General features: G+C 55.4%; 1 protein-coding gene across 1 annotated transcript; it reads right to left on the bottom strand.

Moving 5' to 3' along the window:
- Positions 1 to 7,172: 7,172 nt before the first annotated feature.
- Positions 7,173 to 11,214, bottom strand: Ccl22 (C-C motif chemokine ligand 22). Its single transcript, XM_076839377.1, has 3 exons — positions 11,133 to 11,214; positions 10,171 to 10,294; positions 7,173 to 7,511 (listed from the first exon to the last, which is right to left on the bottom strand). The coding sequence occupies exons 1-3, from the start codon at positions 11,203 to 11,205 to the stop codon at positions 7,427 to 7,429; spliced, it is 282 nt and encodes a 93-aa protein (XP_076695492.1). The 5' UTR covers positions 11,206 to 11,214; the 3' UTR covers positions 7,173 to 7,426.
- Positions 11,215 to 14,473: the final 3,259 nt, after the last annotated feature.

The raw sequence follows: 14,473 nt of genomic DNA, 5'->3' as shown, positions 1-14,473 counted from the left end.
TGGCCTGGGAGGTATCCCTCCCACACGGTGATGGGCCCCCAACCTCCAAACCCAAGCCCCAAACTCTGAGCTCTGAGAACCTGGCTCATCAGTCGTCTCCTGAGCTCAGCACAGGGTCAGGCAAACAGTAGGTGCTCCATGCAGTGTTTGCTGAATGAATGACCCAGTCCCGCTTCAAATGGCCAGATGAGGAGGCTGAGGTCCAGAGAAGCAGCAGAAACATCCAGGTCTACAAAACATCAGGGTGGAGAACCCACCCCCGCACCCCCGGCTGCCAGGGAGAAGAGGGGGCGAGAGGTGCAGGGGCAGCCTGAGCCAGAGAAGAGGACTCTGGCCTCCCTGCCTCCTGCTCCTCAGCCTCCTTTCTTGCTTTGTATCCAGGCCCATCTCCTGCTCTGTCGCCTGCCAGTCTGTGGAAATGCACTGTCAACCCTGCCCGGTGACTCCTTGACTCGGCAGCAGAGCCCTGGAGAGGTTCTGCCTCCTTTGGGACTTCTAGTCCTGGTCTTGGAGTAAGTCTGGTTAGTCCCCTGGGGGCTGGACTTCCTGGCTCTGGACTTGTAGGTGTCTCTCCATGAAACTGGCAGGACCAGCAGGCAGGGGATTGAGGCCCACCCCAGCGCAGCCTTCCCTGGAGGCAGGGCAGTAGGAGCCTGGCCCAGCCTCAGGCCGCAGGGGATTGTGTGGAGCTGGTTCTCTGGGCAGACAGCCACAGGGAAAGCCAGTTTGTCTAGGAGCCAGTGTCCCAGGCTGGTCCAGGTTGGGCTGGGCAGAGTGACCACGGCTCGCTCCATGGCCAGGGAGACTCGCTCTGTCTTCAGTCACCTCCACCCAGGCACAGGTGGACACTCTGGGGTGTGAGGCCGAGAGGCTGGACACTCCTTAATTGGGGGAGCCCCCTTGGTAGAGGTCAAATGTCCACTGGGGCCCAGAGAACCTGCCCCAGGCCTTGCAGATAAGAGATCCAGGAACTTCACCTTCGCTCCTTCCAACTCCTCATTTTATAGCTGGAGAAACTGGTCCCAGGGAAGGTGATAAAAACGGAGATGCTCTGCCATGTGAGAGCAGGAAGGGTGAGAAGGGGGAGGAATGGGGGAAGGAGGAGAAAGCAGAAGGAGAAGGCGGTGAGGAAGGTGGAAGGAAGTGAGGGAGGAAAGAGAAGGGGAGGCATTCGACCTCATAAAGGACAGGAATAGAGGCCCTTGTTCCTCTGGCCCCAGAGTGGGCCCCAGGCTGGGGGTGGGGTAGCCCAGTGATACAGCACTTGCAGGCCCTGCAGGGCCCTTGGTTTGATCCCCAGCACTGGGGAGACAGGAGTGGTTAGAGAGTGAGGGCTTTGCGATTAGCTGCTGAGGCCCGGGCGCTATTTCTGTGTGATGCCGCAGCACCTTGCCCCATTCAGACAAATCACATGTTCTCTAAGCCAGCCACTTTTTTTTGGGGGCGGGGTGTGTACTGGGGATTGAACTCAGGGGCACTCGACCACTGAGCCCCATCCCCAGCCCTGTTTTGTATTTTATTTAGAGACAGGGTCTCCCTGAGTTGCTTTAGCATCTTGCCCTTGCTGAGGCTGACTTTGAACTTCAGTCTCAGCCTCCCCAGCCGCTGGGATGACAGGTGTGTGCCACCTCACTGGGCTGCCAGGCACTATTTTAAGAGCTTTCCCCGAGACTGGGGTGTTGCTCAGTGGTACAGCGCTTGCCTAGCATGCATGAGGCCTAGGTCTGAGGCCCAGCACCAGAATAACTGTTTTTATGTGATCATCCCAACAAACCCAAAGTATAAGCAAAAACATGGCTCTCAGAGTCTATTTTGTGGAAGGGAAACTGAGGCATGTGCTGAAGGTAAGACACTTCCCAAAGATCATCAGTAGGAAGTGGAGGAGTCTGGGTTTGCCCCAGCTGGCTGGTTCCGGGGTTTGGGCTTAAGACCCCGAGGCTGCCCTCCCTGCCTCCGGCCCCACTGTGAGGGCCAAGTGGGTTTAGATCCCTTAGGTGCCGAGACACAAAACTGCAGGAGCTGTTAGTGTTTGCTGTTAGTGTGGGGAACTGTCATGGGATGGGGACCCAGAGATAAAAACACTGAAGTCCTTGTCCCCAAGGGCTCAGCACAGTGGGAGGAAGAAGGCCTCGGGAGCACTAAGGCCGTGGGGCTGGGGCAGGGGAACAAGAAAGGAGGGAGAGAGAGAGGGGACGTTTCCATCCAAAACTGAGCAGAGGTTAAGCTTTATCCAATCAACATCTGGTTTGGAAAATTTCAAACAATGCACAGGAAGGAATGTACAAAGCACTTTTGTATTTCCACCACTGAGGCTCAACGGTGAGGTTCTTCCATATCTGCTTCATCTTTATTTATTTATTTAATTTTTTTGGCTAAATTACTGCAGAGTGGATGGGATGACTGCTCCATACTGAGCCCCTAAATATGTCAGCTCAAATCTCCTAGAACAAAAACACGGCATGATGCTATTATTCCGCCTCACATTAACAATGACTTGTGGATGTCATCTTACACCCAGTTCAAATTCCAATTTCTCCAGTTACTACTAGAATAGTTTTAGAGTTTTTTTTTTCCTTTTCTTTTTGGATTGGTGATTGAATCCAAGGGTACTTTACCAATGAGCTATATTCCCAGTTTTATTTACTTTATTTATTTTTAAATTTTAAGACCAGGTTTTGCTAAGTTGCTAAGGCTGGCCTTGAATTTTAATCCTCCTGTCCCAGCCTCCTCAAGTTGCTAGGATTACAGATAGGTGCCACCATGAGGGCTGGAAAGTGTATTTTATACCTTCTTCTCCTTTCCTCCTTCATCTTCCCTTCCTTCCTTCCGTCCTTCCCTTCTTGCTTTTATTTTTTGAATGAGGATCCAGTTGAGATTCATGTGTTGCATATGATTATTTCTTTTTAGATCACCTGCACGTTTTTATGATCTTTTTTATTGTTATTGTTATTGTTGTTCTTTTGGTACTGGGGATTGAATCAAGGGGCGCTCAACGACGGAGCCGCATCCCAGCCCTTTTTATATTTTGAGACAGGTTCTCACTAAATTCCTTAGGGCTTCCCTAAGGATCCTTTAGGATCATTTGAACTTGCCATCCTCCTGCCTCAGCCTCCAGAGCCACTGGGATTATAGGTGTTGACCTTTTGAAGAGTCAAGACCACTTTTTAAAAAAATGTTCTCATTCTTAATTCATCTCGTTATTTCCCGTGAGTCATCTAATGTGTTCCTTTATCCTATGCATTTCCTGTAAACTAGAAGTTAGATCTACAGGCTGATCAGGCACCGGAGACATGGTCCTGCCAACAATCTACCGGGAGTAATGCGGCGCACTCCGCGTGGTGCCCCCAGGGGGCGCCCGCGAGCAGGTGGCGCCGCTGTTCTGGGGCTCCCCGAGGTTGAGGGGTGGCTGGGGCCCGGTGCGGGAGGAGGATTCCTCTGCGAGTCGCAAACGAGCTGGGGCCTGGAGTGCGGTGCGCACAGAGGCAGGATCTTGACAGAGAGAAAATCCTAACCGAGGTGGACCCATTGGGGGCCTGGGAGTAATCGGACGCCACTGGCTCCCAGAAGGAGTTGTGGGGGGCCCGCGGCTGTCCCAGACTGCGGAGGGTCTTGGAGCTGAGAGAAGGGGGGCTGGGAAGGCTTCCAGCTGAGGGTAACCAGGGTAACAACTGGACAGGTGGACGTCCCCAGGCTGCCGCAGGGGGCTTCTTCTGGAGGGGCCAGGGGTGTTGGCGGCGGATTTGTCCCTGCGCACACACATCGCCAGGCTGCAGGTGGTCGGGACCCCATCTGGTGCCCCAGAGAGCGGGTGCTGTGACTGTGACACAGGAGGGGGGTCTCCAGCTCCGAAGCAGACTGTGGAGAGGAGGGTGGGGAGCCCGGGGTGCTCCTGCAGGGCCCAAGGAGAAAGAAGGCAGGGGCCCTGCCCACCATCTCCAGGGGCTGGGAAGAGCGCATCCAAGCCATCCTAACCATTGTAAGTGTGCCCTTTGGTGGCAGCGAGTGGCTTCACACTGTTGCACTACTGCCTCCACATGTCACCTCCAGACGTTTTTCACCTTTACAAACTGAGACTCTAACGTACTAAACACGGACTCCCATGCTCACCTCCCCCACTCACCGCTGCTCCAGGTTGCCACCGTTCTACCTTCTGCCTCTGGGATGGTGACTACTCTAAAAACCCCCTTCAAAAGAAACAACGCGTGTCATTTTGTGACTGGCTTATTTCACTTAATGTAATGTCCTCCAGGTTCATCCAGGTGTCACATGTATCAGACTTCCCTCCTTTGGGGGCCCAGTGGTATTCCATTAGATGGATACATCCTGTGTTTATTGGCTCATGTGCTGATGGACACTCGGCTGTTTACACTTTTGGACTATTACCAAGGGTGCTGCAAATGAACAGAATGTTCACATATCTCTTTGACACTCTGCTCTCTCTTTCTTTCTTTTTTTTTTTTTTTTTTTTTTTGGTAGACCTACCCAGAAGTGCAATTGCTGGATCATATAATTCTATTTAAATTTTTTAAAGAACTGCAGCTGCAACATTTTCTATTTCCCACCACCAGCATGAAAGAGTGCCAATTTCTCAACACCTTCCCCAACACTTGTTCCTGTCTGGGTCTTTCATTTTTTTTTTTTTTTGCAGTGCTGGGGTTCGCCTAGGACCTCAGGTGTGATAGGCAAGTCCTTGACCACTGAGCTACATCCCCAGCCCTTTGTGATTTTGAAAGGCTGGTCTCAAACTTTGGAACCCTCCTGCCTCAGCCTCCACAGTAACTTTTTTGTTGGTTGGTTTGATAGTAGTCATCCTGATGGGTGTGCAGTGGTATGTCATTGTGGTTTGATTTGTATTTCCCAGTGATTGGTGGCATTGAGTACCTTTCATGTATTTGTTTGTTTGTTTTGGTCCTGGGGATTGAACTCAGGGGCAGCCGACCACGGAGCCCCATCCCCAGCCCTATTTTGTATTTTATTTAGAGACAGGGTCTCACTGAGTTGCTGAGTATCTTCTTTGGAGAAAGGTCCATTCAAGTCCTCCGCCCACTTTGTTACTGGGCTCTCCTTGCCTTCCTGTCTCATCGGATTCTGACAGTCACATGAACTGACATAGACTTTTCTGTCCCTTGTTGACAAGACAGACTGAGACTCAGAGGGGCACAGCACCTTGCTCCAGCTGCCCAGCTAGGGAGAGTTCCTATATTTGTCAGAATCCACAATATGTGCCCTTCCAGATGCTTCTTTCTGGCAAGTGCTCTGGGTGTCTGGGGCTGCTGCCCTGGAAATTGCATTGTGAGAGGCAGATGTGGGGACAGAGGACACTTGTGGTCAGACGTCCACAGAACCGCTGCTTATGCTCGGGAAATAATGAAGGCATCCAAGGGCAGAAGGCCTTCTTTGTTGTCTCAGCAGAGTGGATGAGCTGTATCCAGAGCTCCAGGGAAGGGCCAGGTCCATGGACAGCCAGGGACCCCCAAGGAGTCCAGCACCCAGTGAGCCCCAGACCCACTTCCTCCTCCTCCTGGACACACAGCTGGCCGTTTCCCAGCATCCCTTGCGGTCAGGAAGGCTAAGGCTGGGTGGTTGAATGACTATGCTGCTTCAGTCTCTCGACTTGGGGACTTAATAAATGGTCTCTTCAAATCCTCCTAACAGCGGGTCCCAGTGTGGGCCTGGGGGTGGGGCTCTGGGGAAATGTCTGGGCCTCCTTTTTGGCCCCTGAGTGCTGCCCCTCAGCCCTGTTTCCCCTCTCTGGGGACCTTGGCAAGTCCTCTTATATCTCAGTGTCAAGGCTTCCCAGGGGGAGAGAGGGGGACTCCGTGCACCATCTTGCGGGAACAGAAAACACCAAAAGCCACAGCAAACACTATTTAAGAGGATTTATTTTCCAGAAAGTCTGGGCAGCAGGAGGGGGGGTGGGCAGCAAGGAAGAGGACCCCAGGGCAGGTGAGGGCTCTGCTCACAGGCAGCAGGCAGGTGAGCAGGGCCTGTGGCAGGCGGATGACCGGGGCTCCCGGAAGGACAGAGGCCCTGAGAGACGCAGCAACGCGGCTGGCAATCCGTCCCTCCCTGCACGCTGACCCTGAGCCCTCCACAGCCCCCTGAGGCGGCTCTTCTCCTCCTCCCTCCTCAGGTGAGGCCTGGAGTGGGGCACCCATCTCCTCAGGGGTCACAGAGTTCCAATCCCCCACTGAGTCCCTCCGAAGGGACTCCCACCACCGGGGACACTGCTGTCCCCAGGGAGGCACAGGTAAGTCCCGAGTCCCGGTTCTTAGCCTGGCCCCAACCACCTGCAGACGGACTGCTTCACGTCACTGTAAACCCCCCACAGCTGCCCCACCACGCCAGCCGCCTCGCAGGCCAGGACCTTGTCCCCTCCCACCTAATTCCTGGAGTCCCCCTATTCTTTCATTTCCTCTTAAGTAGTGACATTCTTTTCACATATAAATAACTGGAGCTTATAATACCAAGTCAGGCAGCCGTTGACACCACAGCATGAATTGGGTTATCAGCTATTTAGGGAAGGAGGCGGGAGGTGGCGTGGGGTGGAGCTCGGGCCTGAGTGCTGGATGTCAGAGGGCCGCCAAGTCTGAGGGAAGAAAAAGAGCAAGAAGCCCAAGCCGCGCTGGGCAGGCACCTCAGCGGCAGAGCGCTTGCCTAGTTCAATCCCCAGAGCCAAAAAAAGAAGAAAAAAAAAATTAAAATTAAAACTAAGAATTTTTTTTAAAAAAGACCCATACAGTAGGTGGGCCGGGGGGGATGAATTTGGGCAAATTTGGGAATTCACATTTGACACAGCTGTCCCCTTTCTAGTGACCTGAGTCTGTGTTGAAGGATTACATCCTTTTGGTGAAAGATGGGGGACATTATTCTTGTTGATTCAGCCCGTGGCCCTTGCTACTCTTGGATTCAGGCCCAGAGCCTAGAGGCCAGCAGACAGAGTAACACAGATGGGGACCGTGGCCTAACCAAGAGGGCCGGACAGCAGGCAGCCCCAGATCCCGAGCAGACTGAGGTTGAGTCTGTTGGGGACCAGGAAAGTCACAGAATGAAACTCCATCGTGGCCTGCAGAGGCAAGCAAGGCCTCAGAGGGACTTGCCCAGGGGTACAAATGAGGGGCTGGGACGGGAGGCGGGAGGCTGCAGCTCAGTGTGCAGGAGGGGAGGGGATGAGGCTGGAGGGGACCAGCAGACCTGGAGGCTGGGAGCAGCCCAGGAGCTCGGAAGCCACGAGGAGCCAGGGCAGAGACTGCCCCAGGGGAGGAGAGGTGACAAGCTGGCCTGGCTGAGGGGACAGCTGCCCGGACGGAGCTCGGGGAATGCGGAGTCGCTGGCACAGGCTTCTGTTTGGCAGCTGCCATGATGGTGGAGAGGGAGGGCTCGCGGAGCCTTCGGAAAGCCAAGGCCGTGGTCATCCGGGACCTTCTCACTCTTGTAGCTTCTGAATGACCCTCTTCACCCAGGGCAGTTTGGGGTTGGCACAGATCTCCCGGTCCCTGATGGTTTGCAAGCTGGAGGGAGGAGATGCCAGGGAGACGCGTGGCAGCATTAGCATCCAGCACATACCCCAGGACCTTAGCATTTATGGCCCACCTACTGTATGCAAACCACATTTCTCAAGCAGAAGAGGAGGGGAGCAGGAAGGGCTTTCGGGATCCTCCGCTCCTCAGTCCCCAGCCTTGACTGCCTGGTCAGGCCATGCTTCACCCCCCAGAGCCCCAGAGGGTTGGGTGGTGGACTTTGGAGCCAGCCTCCCTGAGTTCAGCTCTAGCCTGGCCACTTGTTAGCAAGTCACTTAACTTCTCTGAGCCTCAGTTTCCACAGGTGTAAGATGGGGATGATAATCATAGTGTAAAGTTGATGAAAATTTGATGAGTTAATGCAAACTCAAGTACTCAAAAAAATGACACACTGAAATGCTGCATGCAGCACATAGTAGGTGCTATATAGTTATGCCAGGAGCTGGCATGAACTTTTTACAGTGATTTTCTTTGTTTTTGGCAAGGGGCGGGGTACCAGGGATTGAACTCAGGGGCACTCCGCCACTAAGCCACATCCCCAGCCCTATTTTGTATTTTAATTAGAGACAGGGTCTCACTGAGTGGCTTAGTGCCTCACTGTTGCTGAGTCTGGCTTTGAACTCACGATCCTCCTGTTTCAGCCTCCTGAGCCACTGGGGGATTTACAGCTGTGTGCCAAGGTGCCCCCACCTACACGGATTTTCTTAATTTTCACAATAACCCATTGAGGCCCTATTATTCAACCCATTTTACAGAAACTGAAGAAACTGAAGTCACTGGACATAGTGACACATGCCTATAATCCCAGTGACTTGGGAGGCTGAGGCAGGAGGATCACAGGTTTGAGGCCAGCCTTAGCTCCTTAGCAAGGCCCTAAGAAACTTAGTGAGACCCTGCCTCAAAATAGAAAATTAAAAAGGCTGGGGATGTGGCTCAGTGGTTAAGCACCCTTGGGTTCAATCCTCTGTACCATTAAAAAAAAAAAAGAAGAAGAAGAAGAAAAAGAAAGGAACAAAAAACTGAGGTCTACGGAGGTAAAGCAACTGCCTGCACCATGATGGTGAAGCTGGGACTCCCCTGGCCCTCTGAGAGGCCAGAGGCTGGGGGAGGAGAGGCTCTGGCCCAGGATCACACAGTAAGTGTGACCTCGGCTCTTGCCTGCCCACTGCAGCAAACACGTGGCCCTGGCCCTCGAGCAGGTATCCGCAGGGGTGGGCTCATGGCTGGCTGGTGGTGGGAGCCATGCCCCTGCCCAGGATTCCCTTCCTGCCTCTCAAGACCCTGTCCTCCGGGCCCAGGAGCTCTTGGTCCCCTCACCCCCTGGCCTGCCCCGCTGCACAGACGACTGCATAGAGCAAGACTAAAGAAGGCAACAATGCCCACCTGGGCCCCATGGGCGGCCTGCCCTGCCACTGTGGTCCGTGAGCAAGACCCGGCTCCTCCCTGAGCCTCCATCTCCCCATTTGTCAAGCCACATTCTCTCTAGAGCCCCAGCTGGCTCAGAGCCCAAGGATCACCTGTGTGCCATCTTTTACTGAGCACCTACTATATGCCAGGCAATGAGCTTTACACCTCCCACAGGCTGTCACTGTGCCCTGTGATGCTCAAGGGGCCACTTAGCTCCTTTGTGCCATCTCTTCACCCCCGGAAAGGGAGGGAGTGCCTGCGGCCCCGGGTGGGTTCCAGGATACACGAGTCCATATGTGTTCGATCGACACAGGTCATTCCTTCCCCTGTACTGAAGGCAACCGAGGCTCGGAAGGGGAATGTGAAGCCCTGGGAAGGCTTCCTGCTCCGGCCTTCATTGTCCCCACCTGCGACCCCTCTAAGAGCTGCAATCAGCAGTGGGGAGGAGAAAGATGGGAGGGGGCTGGTGATGGAGCCCAAAGGAGTCCTGAGCCCCTAGCCCAGCTCGACCGTGTGTGTGATGTGGAGGCCACAGACCTGGGGAGCGGGAAGCCGTCAGGGGGTCTACCACTGAAACAGGGGTCTCCCAGGCAGGTGGGGGCCCAGGGAAAGGCAGCCAAGAGCAGAGAACAGGACTCTCAGGAGAAAGGCAGCACAAGGCCCCGGGGTCCTAGCACACTGGAGCTGGACCTTCCCTCTAGGAGCCTGCCTCTCCATCCGGAAAATGGGAACAATGGAAGCCTCTGGAATGAACGCTGTGAGGACCGAGGGAGTTGACATGGGCCAGCTCAGGAAGGCCGGGTATGGGAAGCTCTTCACAAGGGCTAGCTCTTACTGTTGTTGTTCTGATCTCGAATAGCTCCCAGAGGCCTGGGGAGACCGGGACGCTTCTGATGGGAGCGGCTCCAAGCCATCGGCCACCTGTGCCCAGGACTGTTCTCTAGAGCTATCAGCCGGTAGCTGCCTACTGCCCACACTGCCATGGCCATGCCCGGGCGGCACCCCGTGCATCCTCAGACCCTGGCATGCATAGCACAATGTTCTATAATATCTGTCGAATGATCACATTATTTTTGTTTTTGGAACATGCCAACCTGGGGTGAGCCATCTCTTCCAGCCAACTCTTCCAACTGGCATCCAGAGGCCCGGCTGCATTCCTCCAGCCCTGAGTCCGCCCACCCACTTACGTCTGGGCCCCCAGGGCTATCCCCTCCAAGGCCCTGTGGCCCGGCTCCCTACTCACACGACACCCGGCCTGCGGCAGGAGTCTGAGGTCCAGTAGAAACTCTTCACCAGACGCTGGGGCAGCGGGAGGCGGATGTAGTCCCGGCAGCAGATGCTGTCTTCCACGTTGGCGCCATAGGGGCCTGGGAGAGGGGTGCCCAGGGGTGAGCAAGGTGGAGCACAGAGAAGTCACCCTGGGCCCCAGCCCCTGGCCCAGGCCCCTCCAGGGAAGAGATTCTGCGCTCATGTGGAAGGATGGTGTCCAGAAGATTCTAGGCCTTCAAAAACCCTAGCCTCTGAGAAGCCATGAGGGGCCCGTACCTACACTCTGGAGGGGGTAGCTCAGGGGGTGGGATGAGAGCTGCTGAGCGGAAACAAGAGCCCCAGCTTCCCGGTGGGTCTCAGCCACTCCGAGCCAGAAGGAACCTGGGACTTGCTACTCGGGGTGAGCAGCAGCTTTGGCTGACAAGTGGGTTGGGCCTTCTGTGCTGGGGAAGCTCTGGGGACGCTCAGCACTGTGAGCAGTGACGTGGTGGCTGTCTGACTCTACCTGACCCAGAGCAGGGAGTCCATGTGTGGTGAAGGAAGCCCGGACCCCCATTTTGAGGGCAGGTGCCAGAGAAACTGGGGTGTGGGAACAGGACCCACTTTCCCAGCTGTCCCCGCTCTGCCTTTTCCTACTCAGGTCAGGCCCTCGGGGGCTCTGCCTCCACACCCCAGGGGCCCTGTGTTCCAGGGACGGGGGATCCCTGGGTCTTGTCCACCCCAACCCCCCAACCTCGCGGAGACAGCTCTAGAGGCCAAGCCTTTGGATCACCCATTTAACAGCTGTGTAAACCGAGGCCCAGGAGAGCCCGACGACCAACCCAAAGCCAGAGGGCCAACAGCGGGCTGGGCTCTTCTGCCCTCAGCGCGGTGCCCTCTCCAGGAGCGGGGCCTGGGCTGGCCTCTGTGGGGAACCCTCCTGCTCCCCAGTCTCACCTGCATCCGTTGCCTGAAGAGCCACAGAGAGGAGGATGAGGGCCCCCAGGAGCGGGGCCTGCAGGCTGGCCATGCTCGGTGCTGTGAGTGCCGGCTCAGGCGTCTGCCGTCACCAGGGGACAGGAGGGCCTGGTATTTAAACCATCCCTCCACCCACCAGGCTCAGACACCTCTTAGTCACCCGTGAGCCCAGAGCCTGTGACATTCAGATCTGGAAAGGAGAAGTCCTCACTTCCTCCCCAGGAGATTCTGTGGCGGGGAACCACTCGGGGGGACCCCCACCCCGTCCAACTTTGGGCCTCCAGAGATTTACAAAATCCCCCTTGAGCCAGGCCACCAGGGCCCCTCCTTCCCGGGGTCTGCTTGCCGAGGGGCCTTGTCCCTGCAGGTCTGGGGGGCTGGTCCCCCAGGAGGGGGTGGGGAGGTGCCTCCCCGACCTGTGTCCCTCAGCGGGTGACGTGATAAGCCTTCTCCCGGAGCTGAGGCCCATCTCGGGCTTGACCCGCGTCACCCACCTCTCTTGGAAGGGAGTGGCCCATGAGCCCCTGGGGGTGGTCTCTCTGTCCCCTTCCTAGCCTTCTGGGGCTTCACACTAAGTCCCCACCTGGGCCACCTAGAGCCTGTGGGCCACTCAGGAGTCTTTAAGGAATCTCCACACCCCCACCTTGCTGGTTCTCCTTCTCACCCTCCTCCTCATCGGACACCATGACCACTGGTTCTACTTCCTCAAGCTCCCCCGATCCCCGTCCCCACAGCCCCTGCGCCACCGAGGTCACCTCCACCTCAGTCTTGGACACCGTCCCCTCCATCTCTTCCCCACACGGCAGCAGCCATAGTGCGTGACCCAGACGCAGCTTGACACCTCTCTCCCTGCTTCAAACCCTGCTGTGCTCCCCGTGGACTTGAGGGGGCCAGGCCCCTAGCCTGACCGCCCAGGCCTCCTTTCCTGACCTGCCCCCGTGGCCTCCCGCCCTGCGGGTCACACCATGCTCCTCACAGTTCCTCAAAGAGGTCTGCAGCCTGCCCCAGGCGATTCCACTTTCCACTCCTCCACCGCCCAGACTCCAAGTCATGCGTCAGGAGCGGATGAAGATGTCACCTCCTTGGTGAGCCGCCCCCTCAGGGTGTTCCACTGTCCCAGTGACCCCAGCCCGCTGGGCCAGGTTCTGTCTTTCTCAGGTTCCTCAGAAGCCAAACCCCAAGTGCTCCAAGAGCTGGTGTCCCCTTTCTTCCTGTCCCCTGTCCCCTCCAAGGGCCGGGCTCAGGTGGAGCTCAGAAACTGGGGCTCGGAGCAAGAGAGGACTTGTCCGAAATGACCCAGCCTCACAGCGCCTGAGCCAGGCCTGCACCTCAAGACTCAGGATCCCGTGGGCCGGGGACCCATCCCCGACTCGACCGTTCCTTCATTTCACAAGTGGTCATTGAACCCTGGGTGGAGCAATGGCTCCCTAAAAAGAGCCACATCCTAAACCCTCGATCTGTGAATGTGTCACCTTACGTGCTGAAAAGGACTTTGCAGGTATGGTTAAGTGAAGATCTTAAAATGGGGAGATGTCCTGGGTCATTCAAGTGACCAGGTAATCCCAGGGTCATCCCAAGAGAGGGCAGTGGCCAGAGTCAGAAGAGGACACAGGGTGACAGGGCAGGGACCAAACGGTGCAGGACTGTGGAGCCAGGCAAACAGGACCTGGAGGAGCTGGAGAGGGTGAGGAATCTGAGGGTACCCAGAGCCACCAGGAAGCATGGCCCTGGCCAGGCCTTGAGTAGTCCAATGAGACAGAGTTAAGACGTCAGCTTCCTGAGCCGCACCGTTATACACTCGTGTGGTTTGTGGTGATTTGTTAAAGCAGAGAGGAGGAACTAACACAAGCACCTACTATGTGCCCGGTGTGCTGCCAAGAATTGAAAGCAGAGTTCCCTGCGTATGTGGCGTTTGCCTCTGAGACAGACAACAGGCAAATAATACCAGACCAGGGCATGTCCCTGTAATAAATGCCACCAAGACAACAGGAAAGGGGAGAACAGGCAGACCAGGGGGAGCAGCTGCGGGCAGCAGCTGTGGACAGGGAAGGCCTCAGGATGGAGTGACGTTCCAGGTTCCAGCCAAGACCCAGAAAACAGGGTGGAGCCTTCCAGGGAGAAAACACAAGTGCAAAGGCCCTGTGGTGGCCGGGACGGGGTGGGTGTGGGGGTATGGGCTGGGGAGAGTGCTGGCCCAGCAGGGTGGCCAGAGGGAGAGGCTGAGAGGCAGGTCAGGCAGATGGGCCATGAGCCTCCTGAAAGGACTCAACACGATGGGCACAGCACTGCCTTGGGGGGCTCTTGGCCAAGGGCACTACACCAGCCTAGGCATAAAGGGACAATGTCTGATTCCACGAGGTCAAGTCCCTAGAGTGGTCACATCCATAAATCCAGAAGGTGGGAGGGTGGTTGCCAGGGGCTGTGGTGGGATCGGGGAGGGGCACTGGGAGTTAGTGTCTGATGGGACGGAGTCTCAGTTCTGGAGACAGATTGTGGTGATGGCTGCCAACTGTGAGAGCATATTTCATGTCTCTGTGTTGCACAGTTGCGATGGTGAGCATATGTTATGTGTGTTTTACCTATAAAGTGTCCCTCCAAATCCAGACAAGCCACTGGGACTAATAATGTTCAGTTAAAAAAATATATGTATATGCTCTCAGGACTAACTTCCAGTTTCAAAAAGAAATACAGGAAGTAGAAGAAGATAAATGACCCAATAAGGAAGCAATCAGACAGAGGGGCCTTCAGACCTCTGCAGGGCCACTTCCCAGGGCCAGCAAGAAGATAATGCCATTTAAAAAACAATGTTAAGTGGCCAGGACATTTAGTGTCAGTCTCTAGGGACGTAAGGGACATAGCAGCCAAATGCAATATGTGGACTTGGGTTGAATTCTAGGTTCTTTGTTTTTTGCTTTTTTGTTTTTTGGTACCAGGGATTGAACCCAGGGGCACTGAACCACTGAGCCACATGCCCAGCCTTTTTCGTATTTTATTTAGAGACAAGGTCTCACCAAGTGGCTTACGGCCTTGCTACGTTGCTGTGGCTTTGAACTGAGATCCTCCTGCCTCAGCCTCCCTGTCCACTGGAATTATAGGTGTGCACCACTGGACCCGGCAGGACTTCTAGTTTTGAAAAACACCTATAAGAGACCTTTAGAGAACATCCGAGGAAACCTGAATATAGACTGGGTGTGGGGTGACAGTAGGGTTTGTTGTTGATCTCCCTGGGTACATGAAGACTTCGTGGGCTGCAGGAGAAAGGTCCCATTCTTAGGAGATAGGCCTTGAAGGAAGTATCTGGAGGTGAAGGTCATGATGTC

This window comes from Callospermophilus lateralis, chromosome 18 (assembly GCF_048772815.1).
Source record: "Callospermophilus lateralis isolate mCalLat2 chromosome 18, mCalLat2.hap1, whole genome shotgun sequence".
Classification (NCBI taxonomy): Eukaryota; Metazoa; Chordata; class Mammalia; order Rodentia; family Sciuridae; genus Callospermophilus; species Callospermophilus lateralis.
This window is presented reverse-complemented; position numbering and strand designations above follow the sequence as displayed.

Coding starts and splice junctions, on each gene's coding strand:
- Ccl22 (XM_076839377.1), bottom strand. CDS start 11,205: ATGGCCAGCCTGCAGGCCCCGCTCCTGGGGGCCCTCATCCTCCTCTCT. Junction 10,295..11,132: donor TCTTCAGGCAACGGATGCAG/GTGAGACTGGGG, acceptor CCCCTCTCCCAG/GCCCCTATGGCGCCAACGTG. Junction 7,512..10,170: donor TGCCGCAGGCCGGGTGTCGT/GTGAGTAGGGAG, acceptor TCCTCCCTCCAG/CTTGCAAACCATCAGGGACC.